Source organism: Prosopis cineraria, unplaced genomic scaffold, assembly GCF_029017545.1.
Source record: "Prosopis cineraria cultivar Desert tree isolate PC_DT_omini unplaced genomic scaffold, ASM2901754v1 PC7, whole genome shotgun sequence".
Lineage (NCBI taxonomy): Eukaryota > Viridiplantae > Streptophyta > Magnoliopsida > Fabales > Fabaceae > Prosopis > Prosopis cineraria.
Genome location: NW_026555338.1, coordinates 35,798,670 through 35,822,910, shown reverse-complemented (window position 1 = coordinate 35,822,910; position 24,241 = coordinate 35,798,670). Strand labels below are relative to the sequence as shown.

The window sequence follows — 24,241 nt, the reverse complement described above, 5'->3', positions numbered from 1 at the left end:
TGGGGCTCCCGTGGAGATTGGTTTCATGATACGTTAAAAAATGCAACGCTAGTTCATATATTCCTTGCTGATTTATAAATTTTGGTTTATACATAGGAATATAAAAGAAAGAAACGAAAACATTAACAGCTACAAGATACTGCATGAAACGAATATTGGAACTAACGCATGCTTCCTCTGATTTTAACTTGTATTTCCTTTTCATCTTTACTCAAGATCCTGGGTATAAAGAACACATGTCTTAAAAGACGTCAAAGATCATGATTGGTTCCACTGAATTTCGGTACTATGGTTGTTCTTCAATGCACTTTGGGCACCTACATCTGAAACCATAATCTGCAAGGGATGCCTGTCTCTCTTCAAATGGAAGATCCTCATCGACATATGAGATGGTTATCTGAAATTGCTTCCAACTGTCAATTACTTGATCAAGACTAATAAAACTAATATATTCAAAAGAAATACACAAAGAATTTAGGATAATCAATAATGTATAGTCCCTTTTCATTCTTAGTGTATTAAACCTCAAGTTAAAAGAAATACTTATATATTGTAACCTGCAGACAACGTACCTCTTCTCCTTTACGAATTGACGTCAATGCAATTATTGTTGCTTGACCATCTCTATCCTGCATAGTGCATACAAATGCAGGCAATGATTGGGAAACAAAAAAAGTACTGCTATTATTGCATGTGATGACAATATTATCAATACATAATGCTAAGCTTTAACATAACATATGGGGAAAAAACAAAATTTACCCACAACCTCTCAGAAATGTTCGAGGTAACAGATCCTGCATTGTTCCTTGCGATGTCCATGTTTAAACACTCCCCGATTTTTTTTTTTTTTTTAACTTGTAAGGTCCTAATCTGACCTCAAAATGGTTACATGATTTCTTAAAGCAACAGAGTCGGTCATTGAAGGAATTCATTAACAAACAGGAGACTCCTATTTGATATATAGAGCAAATGCAAGCAATATAGTCCATCAAATGGGAAAAAGTAAATCTCATATTCTTTTCGTAAAGTGAAAAAATATAATAAATCTAAAGACCAAGTAAATTAATCTAATCAATATTTGCATCAGGCAACAGTTGACACAAATCAGGTCCAAAATTTCTAGAAACTTAAAAAAGCTAGAAATTTTGGGCCTACATACCTCCTCTCTTTTGAATGCCTTGGCATTAGGACAACAAGAATGGTTCATGCAGCTTTGCAAAGGAAAAAAAGCAGTTCCTAAAATAAATTTTAAGAACCATCAGCAATCATCCATTACTAAGAAAAAATAATGATAAGAATGGATCATGAATTAACATAGTCCATATGGAACTGCACACTTCAAAAACCAGTAAGGTGATACGGAAACAAATCCCTCTAAATTGTCAAGTACCCTGGCAACAAATTGAATAGTCTTCACCAAGAGCATCCAGAATTGGTTGTGTAATTTCCTCAGCTTTTTCCTGCCATTAATGACCAAGAAAAAGGTCAGATTTACTTTTTGAGATAAAATAGTAAAGCAAAAGATATTGATACTGACCTTTTCAGGATATGTTAGATTGTCAATGTACAAAAAGTAATCCTCCACAGGAGAAGCTACTACCAAATCACTGACAGAAATAAACACCAGATTAATTCACAAATCTGATGAATCCAAGTGAGATGCTCATGTGTGGCTCCATCATTTTCATTTGATGGCTGAATTACAGCATTTCAAGCTTTACATTAACGGAACGAAACTGAGCATAACAATGGCAGTAAAGTACAAAAGAAAAATGGGAAGCCCAGGAAGATGGATTCTTACAGATTGTTTTGCTCAAACATGCCAATGATGTGCCCATATATTTCCAGGGAGAATACTGAGTATAGTTAAGAACTTAGATCAAAGATCAACAAGAAGATTATATGTTTCTGATACATATACATAATGACACGGGCATTTGCATGAACAAATAAATCATCATTTAGCATTAAGAAAGGATACATGGTTCACACTCTCTGTCAAATATAGCTTTCTTTAGAAGTTGGAGTGACTGAAAAGTTACAGTCAACTCGTCAGAAATGAAAAAGGCAGAGTATGCATAAAGGTTGTTAGATTTTGTGGGAAAAATTTCTGTGATATTATTCTCAAGGTTTACAAGGAAATTTATATAAGAGTTCCTACACACACAGTAATAAATGCTATCTCAGCTACTAACTACTAACTAATAACAATTACAAGAATAAATACAATATTCACATATTTTAACACTCCCCCTCAAGCTAAAGAATGGATATTATCCATTCCCAGCTTGGTAAATAATTTCTAAAAATGTTCATTAGATATTCACTTTATGAGTATATCTGCCAATTGTTCACCAGAAGGAATGTAGGGAGTACAAATTAGACTGCTTTCCAACCTTTTCCTTGATGAAATGTTGATCAATCTCTACATGCTTTATCCTATCATGTCATACAGGATTATGAGCAATGTTGATGGCAAACTTGTTGTCGAAGTAAAGCCTTATTAGCGCTTCCCATTTGATTCTCAAATTTGATAAGAACTCACAAATTCCAAGTGCCATAGCTCTAAACTTAGCTTCAGCATTGGATCTAGACACCACATCTTGTTTTTTGCTTCTTCAAGTAATGAGATTTGAGCCAAGGAACATACAATAGCCTGATGTAGACCTTCTATCACTCATATCCTGTTCATGATCTACATCAGTGTATGCTTCAATGGTCAATCTTCTCCCCCTCTTGAACAAAATGCCTTTTCCTGGAGTACCCTTCAAGTATTCAAGTATTCGATAAACTACCTATAGATGAGGTTCTTTACAATCATGCATAAACTAGCTCACCATACTTACCAGGCAATGTCAAGTATAGTGGGGGCAAGGTAAATCAACTTCCCCACAAGTCTCTAGTAGGATTCATTATGGACAGGAGGATCTAGAGGAGGAGGTTTGTCAAGCTCTTTTCCTGGCTTTTGTTTACGTGGATGCTTTCCTATCTGATAAAGTCGATGGTTTTGTTCCAATAGGTTAGCAACTCAACTTTCTTGTTTCGGCTAGAAGGTCAAGAATATACTTCTATTGAGAAATGAAGATGTCGTGTTAGAATCAGCAACTTCAATGCCCAAAAAATATTTTAACCTCCCTAAATCCTTCTGATGTAACCTTAAGATATGGTCAGACTTATAAGAGGAGATCTAAGGGGTAGGTGGGTGTAGAAAAGAAATACCTAATGGATTAAAGTTAATATCCTTAGGGTCCAGAAATTAAGGGTTAAGTCATGATGTATGGTAAGGTGGCTTAGATTCAATCTAGATACGATAGTCACCTTTTTGCTTCCTTTATTTTGTTGTTGCTGTTTTGGTTAGCACTCAAGAATGTTGTGGTAAGATAGACAAAAGGAAGGAGAGTGCTGGTCTCTCAAACACCAGTGAGAGGCTATGTTCTTATTGCTGTGTTATTTCTGTTGTTGTAATTTTCATCCATAGGGAATAAGGTTTTGGCTAGAATCAGTGAGTTTCTCTTTTGTAACACTGATTCAGTTTCTAAGTCTTAATATCAAAACCTCAGAATTTTCCTCATTTATTTCCTTCTTGCATTCAAGTTTTGTTAAAAGTAATTAATATAGGGCAGAGCTCTATCAATTGGTATCAAAGCAGTGCAATCCTTGGACCAAGAACCAATTAAGTGGAAGATATGGCAGAGGGAGTACATTATGCTGACCCAGAAGTACAAGAGCTAAAAGAGACAATAGGAGGTTTGTCAAAAGATATGACCTTAATGAAAGACATGATGCAGAAGATGCAAGGAACATTGGATCAGTTAATGGAAAAATAGAAACATGCAGCTGACAATCACGAACAGGTGCAACCCAACCATGAAGAAACTACTGGAAGTATAGGAGAGACCATGAGAAAGAAGGGGGGAAGTATAGAAAACTTGAGTTACCCATTTTCGATGGGGAGGACCCCATTGGCTGACTATTTCGAGTGGAGTGGTATTTTAGAATCAACTCAGTGGCCGAAACACAACGAATGGACGCAACAATCATTTGTTTGGAAGGAAAAGCTTTGAACTGGTATCAATGGGTCGAAACCAAAGCCCCTGTCCAAATGTGGTCTGAGTTTGAAAGGGAGCTGTTGTGCAGGTTTCATCCATCACAAATAGGGGATGAGTATGAGATGATGCTAGCCGTGAAGCAAGAAGGCTCTGCGCGTGAATACATGGAAGAGTTTGAGCGACTCTCAGCTATGGTGAGTGACGCGTCAGAGGCTTGTTTGGTAGGAGCATTCAGAACTGGGTTGAAACCAGAAATTCGAGCCGAGCTGAAGCTAACGACAGCAGCAACACTGTTAGAGATCATGGAGATGTCAATTAGGGTGGATGAGAGGAATCAGATAGTTGAAAAAGCCAAATACTCACATACTTCACAGGCCCAATGTTTTCCAAGTGGGCCTAGAAATGATTCAGCCCAAACCTCCTACACAAGGGTAACCCATATACCTAAGCCTAAAAAATACACGCACACTCCTGTAATGCCTGCAAATTCAGGAGCCCAAAAATGGACAGAGACAAAGATGACTGACTCAAGAGTGGGAAGTAATGTGTCTAGATCAACGTCTACTCGTCTAAGAGGACGAACTCAACGACTCTCTGATGTTGAACTAGCTAGACAGCGAGAGCTTGGCTTGTGCTTCAAATGTGCTGAGAAATTCAGACCTAATCACGTCTGCAAGAACAGAAATATGCAAGTTATGTTGCTGGAATTAGAGACTAAAAAGGGGGCTCAAAACCATGAACCAGTGGATATTGAAGATAGTGAAGGGGTGGAAGACGACACTACTAGGATGGACTTTTCACTAAACTCCATTGTTGAGTTTAGAGGAAATCATACGACGAAGGTGTGTAGGGAACTAGAAAAGGCTGAAATTGTGATCTTAATTGATAGTGGGGCCACTCATAACTTCATTGCTGAAGATTTAATCAATAAAGCTAAAATCCCAGTAAAGGAAATTGCTGTATATTCAATCGCTGTCGGGGATAGGTTCATTTTTAGAGGGAGGCAACGCTGTAGTGACCTCAAGCTACAAGTACGGGGTTTGAACATTATTCAAACTTTCTATCTTTTTTCACTCAATGGCATGGATGCTGTTCTAGGTGTCGAATGGTTAAAATCATTAGGAGAAGTAAGGGTAAATTGGGGGCAACTGACTATGAAGATTGGTAAGAAAAGTAACAAGGTATGTTTACGAGGTGATCCAACTTTAACCAAGACTTTGGTTTCTTTTAAATCACTTATGTGATCCGTTCAAAAGAAGGGAGAAAGGTACATGGTTGAATATAATGGGATAAGAACTGAAGAAGCAACACCTGAAACTCTAAATTTGACACCTGAAATTCAGAACCTTCTAAATCAATTCTCTGCAGTTTGCCAACCCTTTGAAGAGTTACCACCAACTCGTTCTCATGATCATGCAATAGCCATCAAAAATTTGAAACTCTTTGATTAGTTGACTTTTCAAAGAATGAATCTTTCCAAATCATTTCCTGTTACTATGATATCACCGCCATAAACAAGTAAAATTGTTATTCCTCCTGAAGCAGAATGTGTAATAAACAAACTATGATCACCTTTGCTTTGTTTAAACCCCATACCAACCGTTGCTTTTGTAAACCTTCCAAACCATGCCTTTGGTGATTGTTTCAACCCATAAAAAACCTTTTTAAACTTGCAAACTGTACCAAGAGGAAGTTGAGAATCAAAACCAGGTGGAACCTCAACAAAGATTTCTTCCTTTAAATCCCCATGTAGGAAAGCATTCTTCACATCAAACTACAGTAATTCCCACTTATGAACAGCTGCCAAGGACAATAAAATGTAGAAAGTATTTATTTTTGCAATTGGGGCAAAAGTTTCCTCATAATTTCAGGAAAAAGTTCAAAAGTTTGAGCAAGAGTCGATTCAGATGATTAAACTTGTGTAGGTTGAGATGTTCTTTTGTTTTTTCGAGTGAAAACTTGTAGTAGATGAGTAGATTTGAGAGTTAATGGTGCTTCCAAAGATGCATTAGGGATGGAACTAGGAAGGTCACTGAGAAGGAGATCATTACCTCGATCATCACTAAAAAGACTCTCCCCTTCAAGATGAGTATTGAAATAAAAGTCAGATTCAGAAAAAGTAACATCAATTGACACAAAAAACTTCCTAGAAGGAGGATGATAACATTTGTATCCTTTCTAAGTAGAGAAATACCCAATAAACACACATTCAAGAGCTCTAGGGTCAAGTTAGATCCTTTGTTGAGAACGCACATGAACAAAAGCAACACACCCAAAAATTCTAGGTATGAGACCATTTGATACATTAAAATTAAGGGGAAAAAAACTAAGTGAGAACATCCATAGGACTTTTTGAATCAAAAACAGGAGTTAGAAGTCTGCTAATCATATGTGTGGCGGTCAAAACAACTTCTCCCCAATATTGTTTAGGCACATTAGTTTGAAACAATAAGACTCTTGTAACACTAAGATGACCATTCTTCCACCTAGCAACCCTATTTTGTTGGAGAGTATTAATACATGATGATTTATGTAAAATTCCATGTTTTTAAAAAAAATGGATAAGGATTGATTGAAAAAATCTTTGGCATCATTGGACCAGAATCTTTGTATCTAAACTCCAAATTGAGTTTTAATCATGTTATAAAAGGAGGGAAAAATAGTGCTAGCATCAAATTTTTTTTTCAGCAGATAAATTCATGTTACATGGGTGCAATAATCAATAAAGGGCACAAACCATCGAAACCCAGTAACATTAGGAACATTTGAGGGACCCCAAATATCACTATGAATCATATTGAAGGGAACTGAAGTTCTTTTATTACTCACACGAAATGAAGATTATTTGTATTTTGCAAACTAATAAACATCACAATGAAAAGACTCAACAACTAAATCCTTGAATAAGTAAGGAAACATAATTTTCAAAACATTAAAGGAAGGATGACCCAAACGGCAATGAAAAAAGCCAAATCTAATCTTTACTAGACTCTACTCTTTTTGACTAAGAAAGGGAAGAAGCCATCAAGCTTTGAACTCTACTACACTGACTAGGTTCATTAAAATAATAAAGACCATCCTTTTCCTTAGCAAGTCCAATCATTTGGTTTGTCTCCCACTCCTAGAAGAGACAAGAGATAGAAGAGAAGAGAACATAGCAATCAGAATCAGTAGCACGCCTTTTCACAGAGATTAGATTTGTACAAAGTTTAGGGACATGCTAGACACTTTTAAGAACAAGGCTATCACTCAACCTAACATCTCCTTGACCAGCCACAGTGGCTATAGATCCATCACTCCACATAATTTTCCTAGTGCTAGAACATAGATTATAAGAAATAACGTTCTTGGAGGAATTTGCAAATGATTTGAGGCTCCTGAATCAACAATCCAAGAGTAACTTCTTTGAGGTAATAAAAGTAGGTGAAAATAAGACAAATGAAGGTTGAAAGGAAATATTTGAGAACCCTAAAGAATAGGTACCTATAGCAAAGGTAAAAGCTTTGTCGAGTAACTCTAGTAATAATCTTAGTCTCCCCATCTCCCCCTTAAGATTAGCCTAGCTAGAGCTTTCCTTAGTTGAATCAGTGGCCACATAAGCTTGGCCTTTCTTCATGCTCAGGGGCTTACCATGTAGCTTCTAACACTTATCCTTAGTATGCCGTGCTTTCTTGCAATAAGAACATTAGGTTCTTTGTTAAAGACCTTGGATGAGTCTCCTTTTTTGCCATCCTTAGTAAAGTGAATCCTGATATTCTTTGAGACCAAAACAAAATTTTCCACCAGCTGGGATTCCATCATCACACCCCTGCAGCCTTCTTCTGCCAAAACAATGGCAACAGTCTCATTGAGAGAGGGTATTTCTTCCCGACCAAGAATTTGAATGTAGATGGGATCAAACTCTACATTCAATCTTGCAAGATACTCAAAAATACACTCTTTCTTAATAAAGCGCTTAAAAGTAGCAGCATCTTAGGATTCTTCGAGATAATACACTAACAATGATCTAACTCTTGCCATAAACTTTTCATAAGAGTAGAATATTTAGTAAAAGATTTCCTTCCCTGCTTTGTGTTGGAAATCTGGTCTTGATCCCATAAATCTACATAGCATCTTTCACCTTTGAATAAGTTTGCTGAACCATATCCCAAACCTTAGCATAAGACAGGAACAAACATGTACGACTTACTTTATGAGTCATAGACTGCCACAACTAAGACATAACCATTGAGTCAACTTCATTCTAAGCATCAAACTTAGGCTTCCTTGACTTAGGACCCATCCGAAGAAGATAACTGAGATTTCCACAACCCTTTAAAAAAGTCCTAACATACTAAGTCCAACCCAAAAAATTAGTCCCATTCAATTTATGAGCTACTATAACACATAACAGCTATCTGAAAGAGCCAAATGAGGAAGGCCCAGCATTGTTAAAAGTGTTCTTCACGTTCGACATTATGGGAACAAAGAGAGAAGAAGATTCAGAGCAGAATAGAGGCGACAGGGAGTAAAATGAGGCAAAGAGAGGCCGAAAACACAACTCTAGGCAAATTTCTTTAAATGGCGCATGGTGGTCAAACTTCTGGGATTGACCGATCAGCGGCAAGTGAAGAAGGTGGTTCAGCACCTATCTACTTTAGATGTCCTTATGATAGTGGATCTGAATAGCAGCAAGAGGGAGTTTTTTTTTTCCAAAACAGGAAAATAACAAGAAAGAGAAAAAATGATCAAAGAGAAGATACTAGGGTTTGGAGGACTTTGGCTCTGATACCATGTCAAATTTTGTGAGAAAAATTCTCTAATATTATTCTCAAGATTTATAAGGAAATTTATACACGAGCTCTTACACACAAAGCAATATATGCTATCTCAATTACTAACTACCAATTGATAACAATTACAAGAATAAATACAATATTCACATATTTTAACAAAGGTTATCCACATAAACACACCCCATTTGGCAGTAACATGTTCAAGTATCCATCAAGCTTATTGTCACAGGAAGACTTCTGGGCCCAATAAAAGACAAGTCTAATCCACAGAGGATCATAACCAAATGCCTCAATCATTATAACTCCATTATAGGCATTGTTGCTAAAGTGAATGGAAAGATTTCATAACAACTTGAAATCAAAAAAGAATACATCATCAAGAAAGTAGATGTCTTGATCACATATGAAAAGTTCAACTAAAGTTAATATAAAAGACAATCAAGGAGTTCAGTCTTTTGGTGTACAAAAACTAATTTCATACCAGTATAATTTTATGTGCAGAGTAATAAGAACTTAAGTACTGGTCTAAAAACTTAATATGGGGTAGCATTTTATCATAAATTGTCATCATTTCCAAATGCATTGCCTCAGTTGAAAATGAAGCTTTTGCCTAGACATACTAATATATGAAATTTAGTGGCTTTGAAATATTGTATCTTAAATTTTGCAAAGAATTTATGAGTTGAACATCATAATTAAAGCATAGTATAATTGGAAAGCATTATATTCTCACTATGAACTTTTAATGACATAAGGATAAGCCAAGAACCTAAACTTAGAAAGAAAAAATGCCAAGAAATTGTTTCATTATGTGACTATAATATTAATGTTACCACAATATTAAAAGCCAAGATAGTGAATTATATGCCTTGCCCCAAATAACCAAAGCAACTTAATAAGAGTAACAAAGTTTTTAACAAGCACATTCACAAGAAAAATTCAAAAAAAAAGATATATATGCCTCAAGAAAGTTATTATTATATAAAATATAAGTAAAAGGAAATATTTCTACCATCAATCTGACGAATCCTACCTCAAATGCCAGATCTCTTATTTGCATCCTGAATGCAACTTCATCATAAGAATTAATATCATCTGGCAATGCAACGCAGTCCCACCACCTAGAAGAAAATTAAAATGACACATCTTGTATGGTTCAAATTAATCATATTCCCCCCCAAACAAGAAGAAGAAGAAGTCACAACATTAACAAGAAAAAATAATGAATGAAAGTGACAATGACTAAGTGCCTAAGGACAAAAGAATGACTCTCCATATTCTAGGTCCTTCATGAGTTTTCTAACACGGTGTGTATTTTGAGAGGGAAAATATTATTTTCATTGATTCAAAAAATGTGTTACAACTGGTATATATACACAAAGCTGAGAGACAAAATAATAAATCCTAATAACTTCTAATAATTAACAACAATCCTTAATAATCAAGGTAGAATATTTACAATAAATTCAATATTACCACACTTCCCCTCAAGTTGGATTATAGATGCTAATCATGTTCAACTTACTTACGCAACTTTCAAAAGCAAGCTTATAAAACCTCTTGGTTAGAACATCTACAACTTGAAGATAGGTAGGCAAATAAGTCAAACATATGATTCCTTCTTCCACTTTTTCTCTAATGAAATGCCTATCCACTTCCACATGTTTAGATTTCTCATGTTGAACTGAATTTAAGGCCATGCTTATAGCTCCTTTATTGTCACAATAGAGTTTTAGTGGTGAGTCCACCTTGACATGTATCTCTTCTAAGACTTGTTTTAGCCACAACTCCTCCATTATTCCATGAGCTAATGCTCTTAATTCGGACTCAGCACTACTCTTGGAGACAACCCTATGCTTTTAACTCTTCCAAGTAAGCAAGTTTCCCCACACAAAGGAACAATAAGCAGAAGTTGATCTCCTATCAAGATGAGTTCCTCCCCAATTTGCATCTGTGTAAACCTCTATGGTTCCCTATTCTTGTTTTTGGAAGAATAACTCTCTACCAGGAGTAACTTTTAAATACCTCAAAATCCTATAGGCTGCTTTCATATGCTTCTTCTTTGGTTCAGTCATGTGTTGGCTAGTCACACTCACTATAAAGACAATATCCAGTCTTGTATGGGAAAAATAAATCAACTTTCCGACAAGTCTTTGATATCTTTCTTTGTTAGCAGCCTCTTCTTTCTCATTATCTTCTTTTTCTTCAATCTCATCATTAGGATCTTCTTCTTTTTCTTCTAACTCTTCCTTTTTTTTCTTAGGCTTCTTTTTCTTTGGAATCACAAAAGGGGTTTTAGTAGGCTTACATCCCAACATACCTGTTTCCTTTAGAAGATCAAGTACATAATTCCTTTAAGATACATAGATACCTCTCTTCGACCTTGCAACTTCCATCCCAAGAAAGTATTTCAAGTTTCTGAGGTCTTTTGCCTCGAATTCTTTTCCCAGAGCAATCTTTATTCTAGTTACTTTCTTGAGATAGTCTCCTATGAGAATAATGTCAACAACATATACAATAAGAATGCATCTCTTACCTTCCTCAGCTTTAACAAACCTTGTATGGTCTGACAATCCTTGCTTGTAGCCCTCTAGCTTGAGGACTTTCGAGAACTTGTCAAACCATGCCTTGGGAGACTGTATTAAGCCGTATGAAAATTTCTTCAATCTGTACACTTGATTACTTCTTCCTTTGTCAAATCCTGGGGATAGAATCATGTATACTTCTTCTCTTAGCTCTCTATTTAGGAAGGCATTCTTGATGTCGAGTTGATGAAGCAGCCATTCTAAGTTGGCTGCCATAGATAATAAAACTTTGATGGTGTATAACTTCGCCACCGGTGCAAAAGTTTCTTTGTAGTCAATATCATATGTTTGAGTGAACCCTCTTGCTACTAAGTGAGCTTTTAACTTGTCAATAGTATCATCGGCCTTGTATTTAGGGGTAAAGACCCACTTGAAGCTTACAAGCTTCTTACCACTTGGCCTCAAAACAATCTCCCATGTTTCATTTTTCTTTAGAACTTTCATTTCTTCCATGACTGCCTCTCTCCATTCTAGTATTTTCAGTGCCTCTTGAATGCTGTTGGGAATTACCAATTTATCCAAATTAGTGACAAATGCTCTGTAACTCACAGAGAGAGCCTTGAAGGACATATGCTTCTGTATTGGATGTAAGGTAAAAGAGCAAGGTTGTTTACGAAGAGCAATGGGTAAATCAAGATTATATTGATCACTCAGTTATTCAGTAATTTGCTGAGGTGGATCAAGAGCTACCATTGGTTTAGACTCCTTTAATGCTTCAGATACAAGGTGCTTGCTTTCCTTAGACTTATGTTTTCATGAATAAACCAATAAGTCTTTGTCTTTTTGCTTCTCTACATCTCCCCTTTCTTTTAAGTTATCTTTTATAACCGGCACAAGAGATGGTGGCATTAAAGGTTCTAGTAAGGGTGATAGATCTGATAATTGTGGTGGTAATGACTCTACTAGTGTAAACCAAGAATGAAGGAGCATTTGTTTATTGCTAGTTTCTTGTTTCTGAGTCTGAGATTCCTATATACTCTCCCCCTGAATTGAAGAATTGGAATAGAAAGATGTGGCTTCATGAAAAGTAACATCAAGGCTTACAAACATGTGTTTGGAAACATGATCAAAACATTTACATCCTTTTTTAGTAGGTGAATAACAACGGAAGATGCATTTTGTAGCATATAGTCCAAGTTTACTGTTTTAGTAGATACATACAAAGGTAGTGCACCTAAACACACAAAGAGAAAGGTTGGTTTCAACATGAGAGGTGGAAAAAAAAAACACTTTGCAATTTTTGGAGAAGAGTGCCAAAGGATAGAACACGATTGAGCATTCAATTAATGAGATAAGTTGCAGTTAAGATGGCATCACCCCAATAGAAATTAGGAACATTGTGGGTGAACAGTAGTGTTCGAGCAACTTCTAGCATGTGTCTATTTTTTTTTTCTACAATCCCATTTTGTTGGGGTGTATGGGCATAAGAACTGCAATGGACAATACCATGTTTGAGTAAGAAGGCACATAAGGTTTGGTTAAAATATTTAGTACCATTGTCGGTGTGCAAAACTTAGATGGTTGTGTTAAACTGGGTTTGTATCATGCCATCATGATGAAGAAATTGATGAACACAGACACTACATTAGACTTATCTTTTAAGAGATATACCCAACAAACTTGAGTATGATCATTAATGAAGGTAATAAACCACTTTGATTTTATGCGGTTCGGGATATGGGATGGTCCCCACAAATCACTATGGATGGTAACAAAAGGCTTTGTAGGTGTGTAGGGTGTTCTACTAAATGATGTTCGATGATGCTTTGCTAGTTCACACACCTCACATTTGACATCATGATTAGTAGAAACAAGGTTTGGGAACAAATGAGATAGGTAATGGAAATTAGGATGACCCATTCTCTTGTGCCATAACAGAATATCCATATCTTTAGAGGTTGATATAGAGTTACACACACCGGTGGCTTGTTAGGAACTAATGTGACCCAAACAATAAAACAACAAAAACACTAAATTAAGACAATAACAGCACTAAATATGAGAGGAAAATGCTGAGTTTTTTTATAATAATGAGCTGAATGGACCGAATCAGAGTTACAAGGACACTCTCTGATTCTGGCAAAAAACTCTATTTCCTCTATAAATCAAGATAACTCCAGCCACTAGATTTCAAGCTTCAAAATACAAGTTCCCTACCACTGGCATTTGAGAGGCCAGTCTCTCCTCACCACTCTCTCTCTCCCCCCACTCTCCAAGCCAAAGACTACTAATACCCTCAGTATGGCTTACACACGGCCCATACTACCCAAAAGATTATAATCATGACAAAAGATTACAAATCACTGTTCCTTACGGCTAGGGACTGACGGATAAGTCCCTGGACCAGTTAAAGTATTTCCACTAGAGTTATTCCTCCCCTTTGACTTCCTCTGATATGTCTTATGAAAATAATGGGCTCTATCATTACCCTCCCCTAAGAGTTTCACCTTGTTCTCAAGGGGAAAAGTTGGAAACTGTTGGCAAATCATTTCTGCACATTCCCAGGAATTCTCAAATTCTGGTAAATCTTGCCATTTAACCAACACCTCTCGCTGTCCGTTCATAAGCTTGCGAACCTTTCTTATATCTTGAGGCTGCACCTGCAATTCAAATTCATTAAAAAGTATTGGGGGAATGGAAGGTTGTACCACAGTAGCTGAAACTGTTTGCTTTAGCTGAGAAACATGGAATACAGGGTGAATGCGGGCAGTGGGTGGGAGTTCCAGCTTGTAGGCCACAGTCCCGATCTTTTCAAGAACCTTGAAAGGTCCGTAGAAACGTGGGCTAAGCTTCTCATTGTCCCTCCGAGCCAGGGTTTTCAACCGATAAGGTCGAAGTTTCACATAAACAAGGTCCCCCACTTCGAAATGCACATCCTTACGATGCTTGTCAACTTGCACCTTCATTTTGCTTTGAGCCTTAGCCAAATTTTCCCGTAATTGCTCAATGATCTGATTTCGAACCTGAATCTGTGCATTCACGTCTTCTACAGCTGAGGGTTCGCCACTAAATTTTAAAAAAGTAGGAGGATCCCTTCCATACACTGCCTTAAAAGGTGTCATGCCCGCCGCGCTATGAAATGAAGTATTATACCAATATTCAGCCCAAGACAACCATTTAGCCCATTGAGTAGGCTTCTCATTGGCAAAACAACGCAAGTAAGTTTCCAAGCTTCTATTTATCACCTCCGTTTGTCCATCGGATTCCGGATGGTAAGATGAACTAAGGCAAAGTTGAGTTCCAGCTTGTTTGAACAATTCTTGCCAAAAATGGCTAATGAAAACCCTATCTCGATCTGAAACTATGGTTTTAGGGAAGCCATGTAGCTTCACAACCTCAGCTACAAACTTTTCAGCAACATCCTTTGCAGAAAAAGGGTGGGCAAGAGGGAAGAAATGTGCATATTTTGTGAGTCTATCCACCACTACTAGGATGGTGTCATACCGCTTTGATTTGGGAAGCCCGGTAATGAAATCCATGCTAATATCTTCCCAAACACTTTGAGGAACAGTTAATGGCTGTAACAGACCAGCAGGAGTTAAAGCTTGGTACTTATTCTTCTGGCACACCTCACAACTTGCCACATATTGCTGGACATCCCTCTTCATCCCTTCCCAATACACTACATTAGATAGCCTCTTGTAGGTCCGTAAATAACCCGAATGCCCCCCTATCGGAGAATCATGGAACTCCCTAAGTAGCAAGGAAATTCTGGTAGAGCTTTTTGGTAGCACCAGTCTGCCTCTGTAGTGCAGGCAGCCATGGACCACGCTGTACCCTTCCACCCCATTTTTATTCGTGATCAGTTGCTGCAGAATTTTTCTCAATTTTGAGTCAGCCTGTACCTCTTTCTCCCAGTCTTCCACATCATTATATTGCCATAAAGAAAATGCCAGCAATTCCAGTGATTCTTCTTGTCTGGATAATGCGTCAGCAGCCCTATTCTCTTTCCCAGGCTTGTACACAATTTCAAACTTGTATCCCAATAATTTAGAGACCCATTTCTGCTGGTTTTCTTCCACTATTCTTTGCTCCAGCAAGTATTTCAAGGCCTTTTGATCTGTACAAATGATGAATTTATGCCCCCAAAGATAATGCCGCCATTTCTTGACTGCCATGACAATAGCCATGAGCTCCCTTTCATAAATGGAGCATTGTTGTGCTCGAGTAAAGAGTTTTTGGCTATAGTATGCTACAGGTCTGCCTTGCTGTGTTAGAACAGCCCCTACACCAGTGCCAGAGGCATCGGTTTCTAACTCAAAAGGAAGGGTAAAATCAGGCATTGCAAGCACAGGTAGTGTGGTCATAGTTGTTTTGAGTTTTTCAAAAGCCGTTTCTGCTTCCGTTGACCATTTAAATGAGTCTTTTTTGAGTAAATCAGTGAGAGGACTAGCAATCTTCCCATAATTCTTGACAAGACGACGATAGTATCCGGTCAGCCCTAGGAATCCTCTCAAGGATTTCACATTCTTAGGCTTTGGCCACTTCATCATGCTCTCTATTTTGGCTGGATCGGCTTGAACCCCTTCTTTTGAAATCAGATGCCCCAAGTATTCAATCTTGGACTGAACAAAGCTGCACTTCTTTAAGTTTACCACGAGCTGATTTTCTTTCAGGACGGAAAATACTGTCCTCAGATGCTTCAAGTGAGCGGTTACATCACTGCTGTATATAAGAATATCATCAAAAAAAACCAGCACAAACTTGCGCAAATATTCCCTGAATACCTCATTCATCAAGGACTGGAAGGTTGAGGGAGCATTGGTTAATCCAAATGGCATCACCTTAAACTCATAATGTCCCTCATGTGTCCTGAATGCTGTTTTGTGTTCATCCCCTGCTTTGATTCGGATTTGATGGTACCCGGACTTTAAATCCAGCTTTGAAAACACTATGGCTCCCTTCAATTCGTCAAGTAGCTCATCAATAGCGGGAATGGGAAATTTATCAGGAACTGTAATTTTGTTTAATGCCCTGTAGTCAACACAAAACCTCCAACTTCCATCTTTTTTCTTCACTAGCAATATCGGGCTTGAGTAAGGACTGTTGCTAGGCCATATAATTCTAGATTTCAACATGTCTTTCACCATGTTCTCTATTTCATTTTTTTGTAAGTAGGGGTATCGGTAAGGCCTGATATTTGGTGGTTGCTCCCCCGGTTTTATTATAATAGCATGATCCTTGGAGCGGGATGGAGGAAGCCCCTCAATAGCTTGGCAAACCATTGGAAAATTTTCCAATAATGTTTGAATTTCCGGGTTCAGAATTTCTGTACTTTCACCATTACTGGTCAGGCCATTGTATTCAATCAAGAATCCCTCCCCTTTCTTCCCTACTGAGCGCATTAAGGATTTGAAGGTGGCTTGTGCTCTGGTGAGAGTTGGGTCCCCTTGTAGACAAACTTGCTTTCCTTTTTCACCAATCCTCATCGTTAGTCGGCTCCAGTTCACTCTCACATCACCCAGTGATTTCAACCATTCCATTCCCAATACAGCATCAACACCACTTAGGGGGAATGGGTAAAAAGTCTGAATGATATTAAGCCCTTGTACCTTCATACAGAGATCCTTGCAACGCTTTCTCCCTTTCAAGGTAAAGCCGTCGCCTACTGTAATTTTATACTCAGAAATTTCATCAGTGAGTAGTTTCAACCTGCTCTGCAAATCCTCAGCAATGAAATTATGAGTGGCCCCGCTGTCAATGAGTATGATCACTTCAGTGCCCTCAATGGTCCCTTTGACCTTCATGGTATGGTTGTCGCTGAATCCCGCCATGGAGTTTAAAGACAACTCCATCTGCGTCTCTTTTTCAGAATTCTCATTACCTTCGACTTCAAGTTCAGGTTCAGGTTCTACTTCTTCCTCCTCAAGTGTTCGGTCCGTTCCCTTCTCCATGATCAGAACTTGGAGATTTTTGTTCTTACACTGATGAGTGGGATTATATTTATCACCGCACTTGAAACACAACCCTAGCTCTCTCCTTCTTGCGATTTCAGCATCAGATAGGCGCCGAGAATTGCTTCCTTTCCTCACTGCAGAACTCCAGTTCGATGTACTCCCAGCCTTCGAATGCTCTGTTTTTGCGTCAGTCCGCCTCGTGTTTTCTGTGAAGGAAGACGCTGGTGTTGTCGCGTGCTTGCTGCCTTCTATCACATGGGCTACACGTGCAGAATACACTGGTTGGGCCGAATCGGATCTTGGCCCATAATGGGTGCGTTGGGCTCGGGTTGCCTCAGACTCCTTACTTTCAGCCAGCATTTGATTTCTCTCGTCAATACACACGGCCACCTCCATCAGGTCTCTCAATGTGGTAGTTTTGGCGAGTTTCAGCTCCGCCCTAATTTCATCTTTAAGCCCAGAACGAAAAGCTCCAATTAAGCATTCTTCTGAAGCTTCCCTTAATGGCGCTGACAATAACTCGAATTCTTCTACAAACTCAAGCACAGATTTCTCTTGTTTAGCTGTGAATAACCTCTCGTACTCACCTCCAGGTTGGGAGGAATGAAACCGTCGCAACAACTCTCTTTTGAACTCAGGCCAGTTGCTCAGTGGAGTCCTTGTATCGAGCCATTGGTACCAGTTTAAAGCTTTACCTTCAAGACATACCGCGGCTGCCTCCAGTTTTTGCTGTTCTGTTACAGAATTCACGTGAAAATAGCGTTCGACTCTGAAAAGCCATCCAATGGGGTCCTCACCAGAGAAAACAGGTAGCTCTAATTTTCGATACTTGCCACCTTCAGTATCTCCCCCTGGGTTCGTCGCAGAAGCCTCCTCATGATGATTTCCTTCTTGTTCTTCCACACGTGGCCCTGGTATCCTCTTTTCTATCTGCCCCAGTGTTTCGGTAATTGCCTTCAATGTATCTTTGATGTCACCTACATCCTTAGTTAATACCCCAACTGTCTCCTTCAACTCCTGTACTTCTTGGTCAGCATATTGTACTCTCTCGGCCATAACTTCTCTCTCAATTTACCCAGAAATCTCACCGCTCTGATACCAAATAATGTGACCCAAACAATAAAACAACAGAAACACTAAATTAAGACAATAACAGCACTAAATATGAGAGGAAAATGCTGAGTTTTTTTATAATAATGAGCTGAATGGACCGAATCAGAGTTACAAGGACACTCTCTGATTCTGGCAAAAAACTCTATTTCCTCTATAAATCAAGATAACTCCAGCCACTAGATTTCAAGCTTCAAAATACAAGTTCCCTACCACTGGCATTCGAGAGGCCAATCTCTCCTCACCACTCTCTCTCTCCCCCCACTCTCCAAGCCAAAGACTACTAATACCCTCAGTATGGCTTACACACGGCCCATACTACCCAAAAGATTATAATCATGACAAAAGATTACAAATCACTGTTCCTTACGGCTAGGGACTGACGGATAAGTCCCTGGACCAGTTAAAGTATTTCCACTAGAGTTATTCCTCCCCTTTGACTTCCTCTGATATGTCTTATGAAAATAATGGGCTCTATCAGGAACTCACTCCAACATCATTAAAGAAGTAGAGTCCCTCACATTTTGTAGCACATTCAATCATCTTCCTTAATGATAGATACTGAAAGACACAAGGTTGAAAGAAAATTAGCACAACACTTAGAGTACTTGGTTAATTGGCTAACAGAGAATAGGTTGCATGCTAATTTTGGTACATGAAGATCCAAAGTGATAGATTTAGATCTTCGAATACTCCCTTTCCTGGCAATAGGAGCAAGAGATCCATCAGCAATTTTAACTTAGGTTCCCAGCACATGGAACGTAGGTACAAAATAATTGATGGCAATCGGTCATATGATTTGACGCTCTAAAATCAACAATCCACAAGGATTTGTTTCGAGACATTTTTAGGGCCTGAAGCAAATTGCCTATTTTAGCGATAAAAACCGAGGATAGTGACTCACATCCCACAATTATAGCAACATGTGATGACTGGAGTACCTTTTGTCTCTTGAAAGGCAAAGAAACATAGGGCCCAAAACTAAGAATTACCAAACACACCGCTCTGGATCCTTCTAACTACACATAACAGAGGCTTATGAGGATCCACAAAGACAACACATATACTGAACGAAGACACCTACAGCAATGAAGTTTGAGAATGATGCTCCATAAGCCTGGGTAACACAGGGATCTCGCCAGAACTAGCTCGTCGTCGCCAAAGGAAGGAGCCTTTGTCCATCCAAATGGTTCATGCATGTCCACACACTGCCTAGCGTTCACTGGCGCAAAAACTTCAGGAGGCACATGTGAGACCCACACGCCACCGCTAGCCTTCGTCTGCCTGGGTTCTGTAGATCGGATGCTGGTGAGTCTCCTTAGGCCGGCGGTGAGAGTCAAGAAACTCTCTAGCATCAATGGCCAGAGACACAATACAAGGGTTTCCATGCAAGACACTACTAGAAACTCTAGACAAAATTTTCAGATCCCAAATGGCTATAATACCATGTGGTATTTTGAGAGGGAAAATATTATTTTCATTGATTCAAAAATGTGTTACAACTAATATATATACACAAAGCTAAGAGACAAAATAATAAATACGAATAACTCCTAATAATCAACAATAATCCCTAATAATCAAGGTAGAATATTTATAATAAATTCAATATCACCACACATAGTTTGATCAATGAATGCTAACATATCAGCATATGAGTTTTCTAGCATGGTCTGATGAAATGAAAGTTAAACTTATATAGGGGTGAGGACAAACTACAAGAAGGGAACGAAGAAAAGATAGAAAGAGTGGTGAGAGGAAAAGGCAATTCTTAGAAAATATGTGACTAAGAATCTAATTCATGCACTTCCTAAAGCCAAGGAGAATCTCCACATCCAAATAGTACTTTTCTTCATACCCTTCACATAATAAAGGTTCACAATATATAATGCATACCAGAATAATAACTAACCCATGCCACGTGGACAATGACTCATCCTATCTGCTAACTTTAATGAATTGACAAATACTACCTTCACACACAATCAACTTCCCTAGAAACCACCCTTTCCCTCCTTGAACCAAAAAACCAAAACTTGTTTCTTCCTAGAATAGGTAAGCAAAGGACATGGCATGCTATCACACTTGCCTTAAGAAGAAAGGACTTTCTTATTGAAAAACTACAAACAAACAAAACTAAAAAGCCAAATTGCTTGGTTAAAAATTAATCAAATAGAAAACTTGACAAGGAAGTAAACAAAATTGGTCAAGAGTAAATGTGTTTGAATTTTCTCAAGCCCCATGAACAGCATGCAACTTCAACAACCCCTGCAACAAAAGCATAACTTAGACAACATATTGATTGTAAATAAAGCAATAGCCTTTTTAAATCATGGTTATCTCCTTGAACGTCATGGATAGAGTTGCATATTTGACAAAATTCAAATAATCAAGATAAATATTAGTGGGTCCATTATTGACTAGGAAAATCGAAAAATTATAAGCACTTATAAACTTAGTCAGTTATTACCTTCTCTTGTGTCCCATTGCTATAGGTCTCCAAGACTCCAAAAGAAAAGTGAGATCACAATGGTTTGAAAGATGTGACGTATCATGTTTTCCTTGCTCTAAAAGACAGCTTTCTTTTAACTTGTGGTACCTTACAATGGTGGAAGAAATAGCCTAGTCATAAAAGCCAACAGAGTTTTCTGTAAGATATATGACTATATGCAATAGAGCTGATTCATGCAAACTAAAATGAAAAACTAAGTTCATCTAACATGCTACAGAAGGATATCTTGAGAATTTCTCAATGGCATTGCTATATTTCTTAGTTTTATATTTTATAAAAACAAGTTGATTAACTTAAATGATAGGTTAGCTATCTTGAGAACGGGCATGCCTAAATTATATTACCATATCCAAGAGTAGCTTGAAGCAACTTAGAACTAGACATGCAAAAGACTTGCAGATTCAAGAAATCAAGGTCCATATGATATTGACAAATCCATGATGCACCCATGTATTATAAAATAAAAGGAAAGTTTTGCATTTCATGTATCAGCATTTACAACACAAGAATTTATACTGAAACCTTTGATAAAACTAAAGAAATGAATGAGTTAAGCCATGGTTTTGCCTTTCCAATAAATTAACCAATTTCATGATATATCTAAGAGACAACAACAACAACAACAACAAGCCTTTATCCCACTAGGTGGGGTCGGCTACATGGATGGCAAGACATATTGCGGAAATAAAAAGTAAAATGAGACTTTTACCTTTGCAGCAAGGAGGAATATATCGTTTGTTTCTGGGAGGGGGAAGAACAAATGATAAATTCATTTAGAACAAGCAAGGCAGAAAACAAATATATTCAGAACAAATATAGATTGGGAAAAAATGTTGATAATGCAATATTTTTACCATTAGCATGTTTGATGAATTTTAGAAGTGCCTCCCTACGTGCTGTATCAGACTTCTCACCAGTACAAATCAAAGAATGACAGGATTTCCAATCAGCCTCTGCACATGATGTGCTACAAGTATTGGCAACATCATCAGAAGCAGTAAATGTATACTTTATGTTGAAATGAATTTTGTGAAAGAAAATAGTCCCAGTAACTATGAAAGCTGCAGTCACAGCAGCTTCGTCCAGTAACTCTTTGGGCAAATCTTAGTAGCAGGTCGGGTTGAAATTTTATCTCATGCATGAGAGAGACACAGAAGCAGCAATATTTGTGTAGTTTTTTTCTCATACTGTTAATAGAATTTTAGAAATGGAATGGAAACTGGATGGTGAAAAGGAAAACTATATAGGGGTTCACTGGCAAGCGGTGACTGATCACTGTAAAGTACCCACAAGTTACTATGTGTCTCTGTCTCTGTCTCTGTAATTAGTTTTACTCTTTTAGGTAATCAAGTGAGGAGCAATCAGTGTCAGAAATTTCAACCCACAAGCAGCATTTTTTCTGATTGAATAAACAGAAGATTCCAGGTCTTATTTTTTTCTGTTTAGAAAATTAGCAAAACAAAAGCATATATGCCCAAATATTATCATTTCAAGCAACCACAACCATACCTGCAGTAGAATGACTCTCCACATCCACCAGGGCATGGAACAGCTGGTGGCAAGGAGAACTTGTTGGAGTAAGGAAGCATCATGTGGCCGTTCATTAATGATTGAACAACTCCTTCAGGGACATGAACTTTAGCTTCAGGACTACTAAAACTACATTCACCAGCGCCATCCTCCCTTTTTTTATATGAACTTTCTTCTCCATCAGATGAATATGTGTCATTATTGTATTTTGATGCGTTTGAAGAGTCACTCATATCACAATTATGACTCTCAGATGCCCCTACTTCTTGCATGTAAAGCCTCCTTCCGATTTGAAGTTCTATAGAACCAAGAAAACAAAAGCAGGAACTACAGACAAAACAATCAATCTGTGATGTAAAAGAGAATGTGAGGGAAAGCCATCTTGAGAGAAGAAATCGTTTCAGAATAGCTACAAAGAACAAATGGTGAGAAACCTTGTTGGAAGAGTGTTGAACCCCAACTAGCATTTGATCTTTCAGAACAAGCTCTGCGTCATTGAAGTCTATGGCAGCATACACACCTGCAATTAACCAATTACAACAGAAACAATATGACACATAAGAAATCAGAGAACCTATTTGAGGAACATTCGATTCATGGCCTTCTATGTAATAAATATGGAAGTGATGAACTCCATGGTTTCTGAAATTACTTGCACAAAAACATGGCAGACTCAACAGTAATTAAGACAAGATGAAATCAGTTATACTGATAATCTATTCTTAATCTTATGATTTTTTCAGTTCAAGTTCTTACCAATGCTCTCTAGAACGACATTTTTTTTTTTTAATAAGAGAACGACTAATTTTTTGCAATTCATCACTGATACAGTCTCCTCTTTATGTTACTTTGGGAATTATACTAACATGTCCACAAACTCAACACTAATCAAGAAAGCAGTAGATTATGCCTAGCGGCAACCACACCATAGTCAACAACAAGATCTCACTGACCCAAAGAATAGATATATATATATATATACACACACACCCTAATGCATTGTGTGCGCGGAAAAGACGAATGAAAACAGAGTAATACCCTTTCCAAAATTTTCATCCTGTTGGACTATGATACTACTGCACTTCCTCGCAGATAAAAGCTTGTGATAATATTCCTGGAGAAGATACGAACAGAACTAAACACATTCAGCATCCAAAGAACTTAAGAACATCTGTAGTCGAGCAAATTATAACTTCTCAACGATTAATTTCACCAGAAGATCAGTTATTTTAACCAATTTAATCTGTTTCGTTACAAATCATAAAGGCGGCAATTATTAATTTTTCTCAGCAGGAAACATAACAAAATGAAAGACAAAGCTTGGTAAGATAAGAAGAGTCTAGAGAGATTGCCTGGACTTGAAGAGGTGACGGAGGACTGAGAAGAGCTGCAATTTCATTGGCACACCGCGAGTCTATTGGGCAAATGGACTCCATTGTCAGGGAGGAGTGCGAGAAGCACAGGGCGCTATACTGCTATGTGTATGTAGGAATATTGAGACGGCGCCCAGGAACCTGGTAAGAGCTCCCCCGTGTCAATGCTTTCAGTTCTTCCCGGTGATAGTATCAAGTTGAATGAGGAGCAGCTATTTTCTGCTTTTACAGTTCTACCTTGCGTTGCATTGATCTTCAATTGAGGGTTAATGATGGAAAAATATTATTAAAATATGTAAATAATAATGACACCTCGTGAAATATCAAATATAATAATTTAAGAAAATTTTGTTAATAAATTTTAAAGTAAAGATATATTTTTATTCACATAAAAAAATAAAAGAAAG

General features: G+C 37.8%; 1 protein-coding gene across 2 annotated transcripts; it reads right to left on the bottom strand.

Annotated features, from left to right (window-relative positions):
- Window positions 1–21: 21 nt before the first annotated feature.
- LOC129315593 (histone-lysine N-methyltransferase ATXR2-like) lies at window positions 22–24,035 on the bottom strand. 2 transcript variants are annotated; one of them, XM_054959416.1, is made up of 15 exons: window positions 23,814–24,035; window positions 23,500–23,575; window positions 22,896–22,981; window positions 22,441–22,808; window positions 21,786–21,898; window positions 21,641–21,672; window positions 20,890–21,041; window positions 9,861–9,948; window positions 1,985–2,033; window positions 1,805–1,859; window positions 1,541–1,610; window positions 1,394–1,463; window positions 1,163–1,239; window positions 573–629; window positions 22–397 (listed from the first exon to the last, which is right to left on the bottom strand). In XM_054959416.1, exons 1-15 carry the CDS (start codon window positions 23,895–23,897, stop codon window positions 287–289), a joined length of 1,488 nt encoding a protein of 495 aa, XP_054815391.1. In that variant the 5' UTR covers window positions 23,898–24,035; the 3' UTR covers window positions 22–286. The 2 variants fall into 2 exon arrangements, with proteins under 2 accessions (XP_054815391.1, XP_054815392.1); XM_054959417.1 differs by having other exon boundaries at window positions 21,019–21,041.
- Window positions 24,036–24,241: the final 206 nt, after the last annotated feature.

Coding starts and splice junctions, on each gene's coding strand:
- LOC129315593 (XM_054959416.1), bottom strand. CDS start 23,897: ATGGAGTCCATTTGCCCAATAGACTCGCGGTGTGCCAATGAAATTGCA. Junction 2,034..9,860: donor TAAGAGATCTGGCATTTGAG/GTAGGATTCGTC, acceptor GTAACTTTTCAG/TCACTCCAACTTCTAAAGAA. Junction 1,240..1,393: donor CTATTCAATTTGTTGCCAGG/GTACTTGACAAT, acceptor AATTTATTTTAG/GAACTGCTTTTTTTCCTTTG.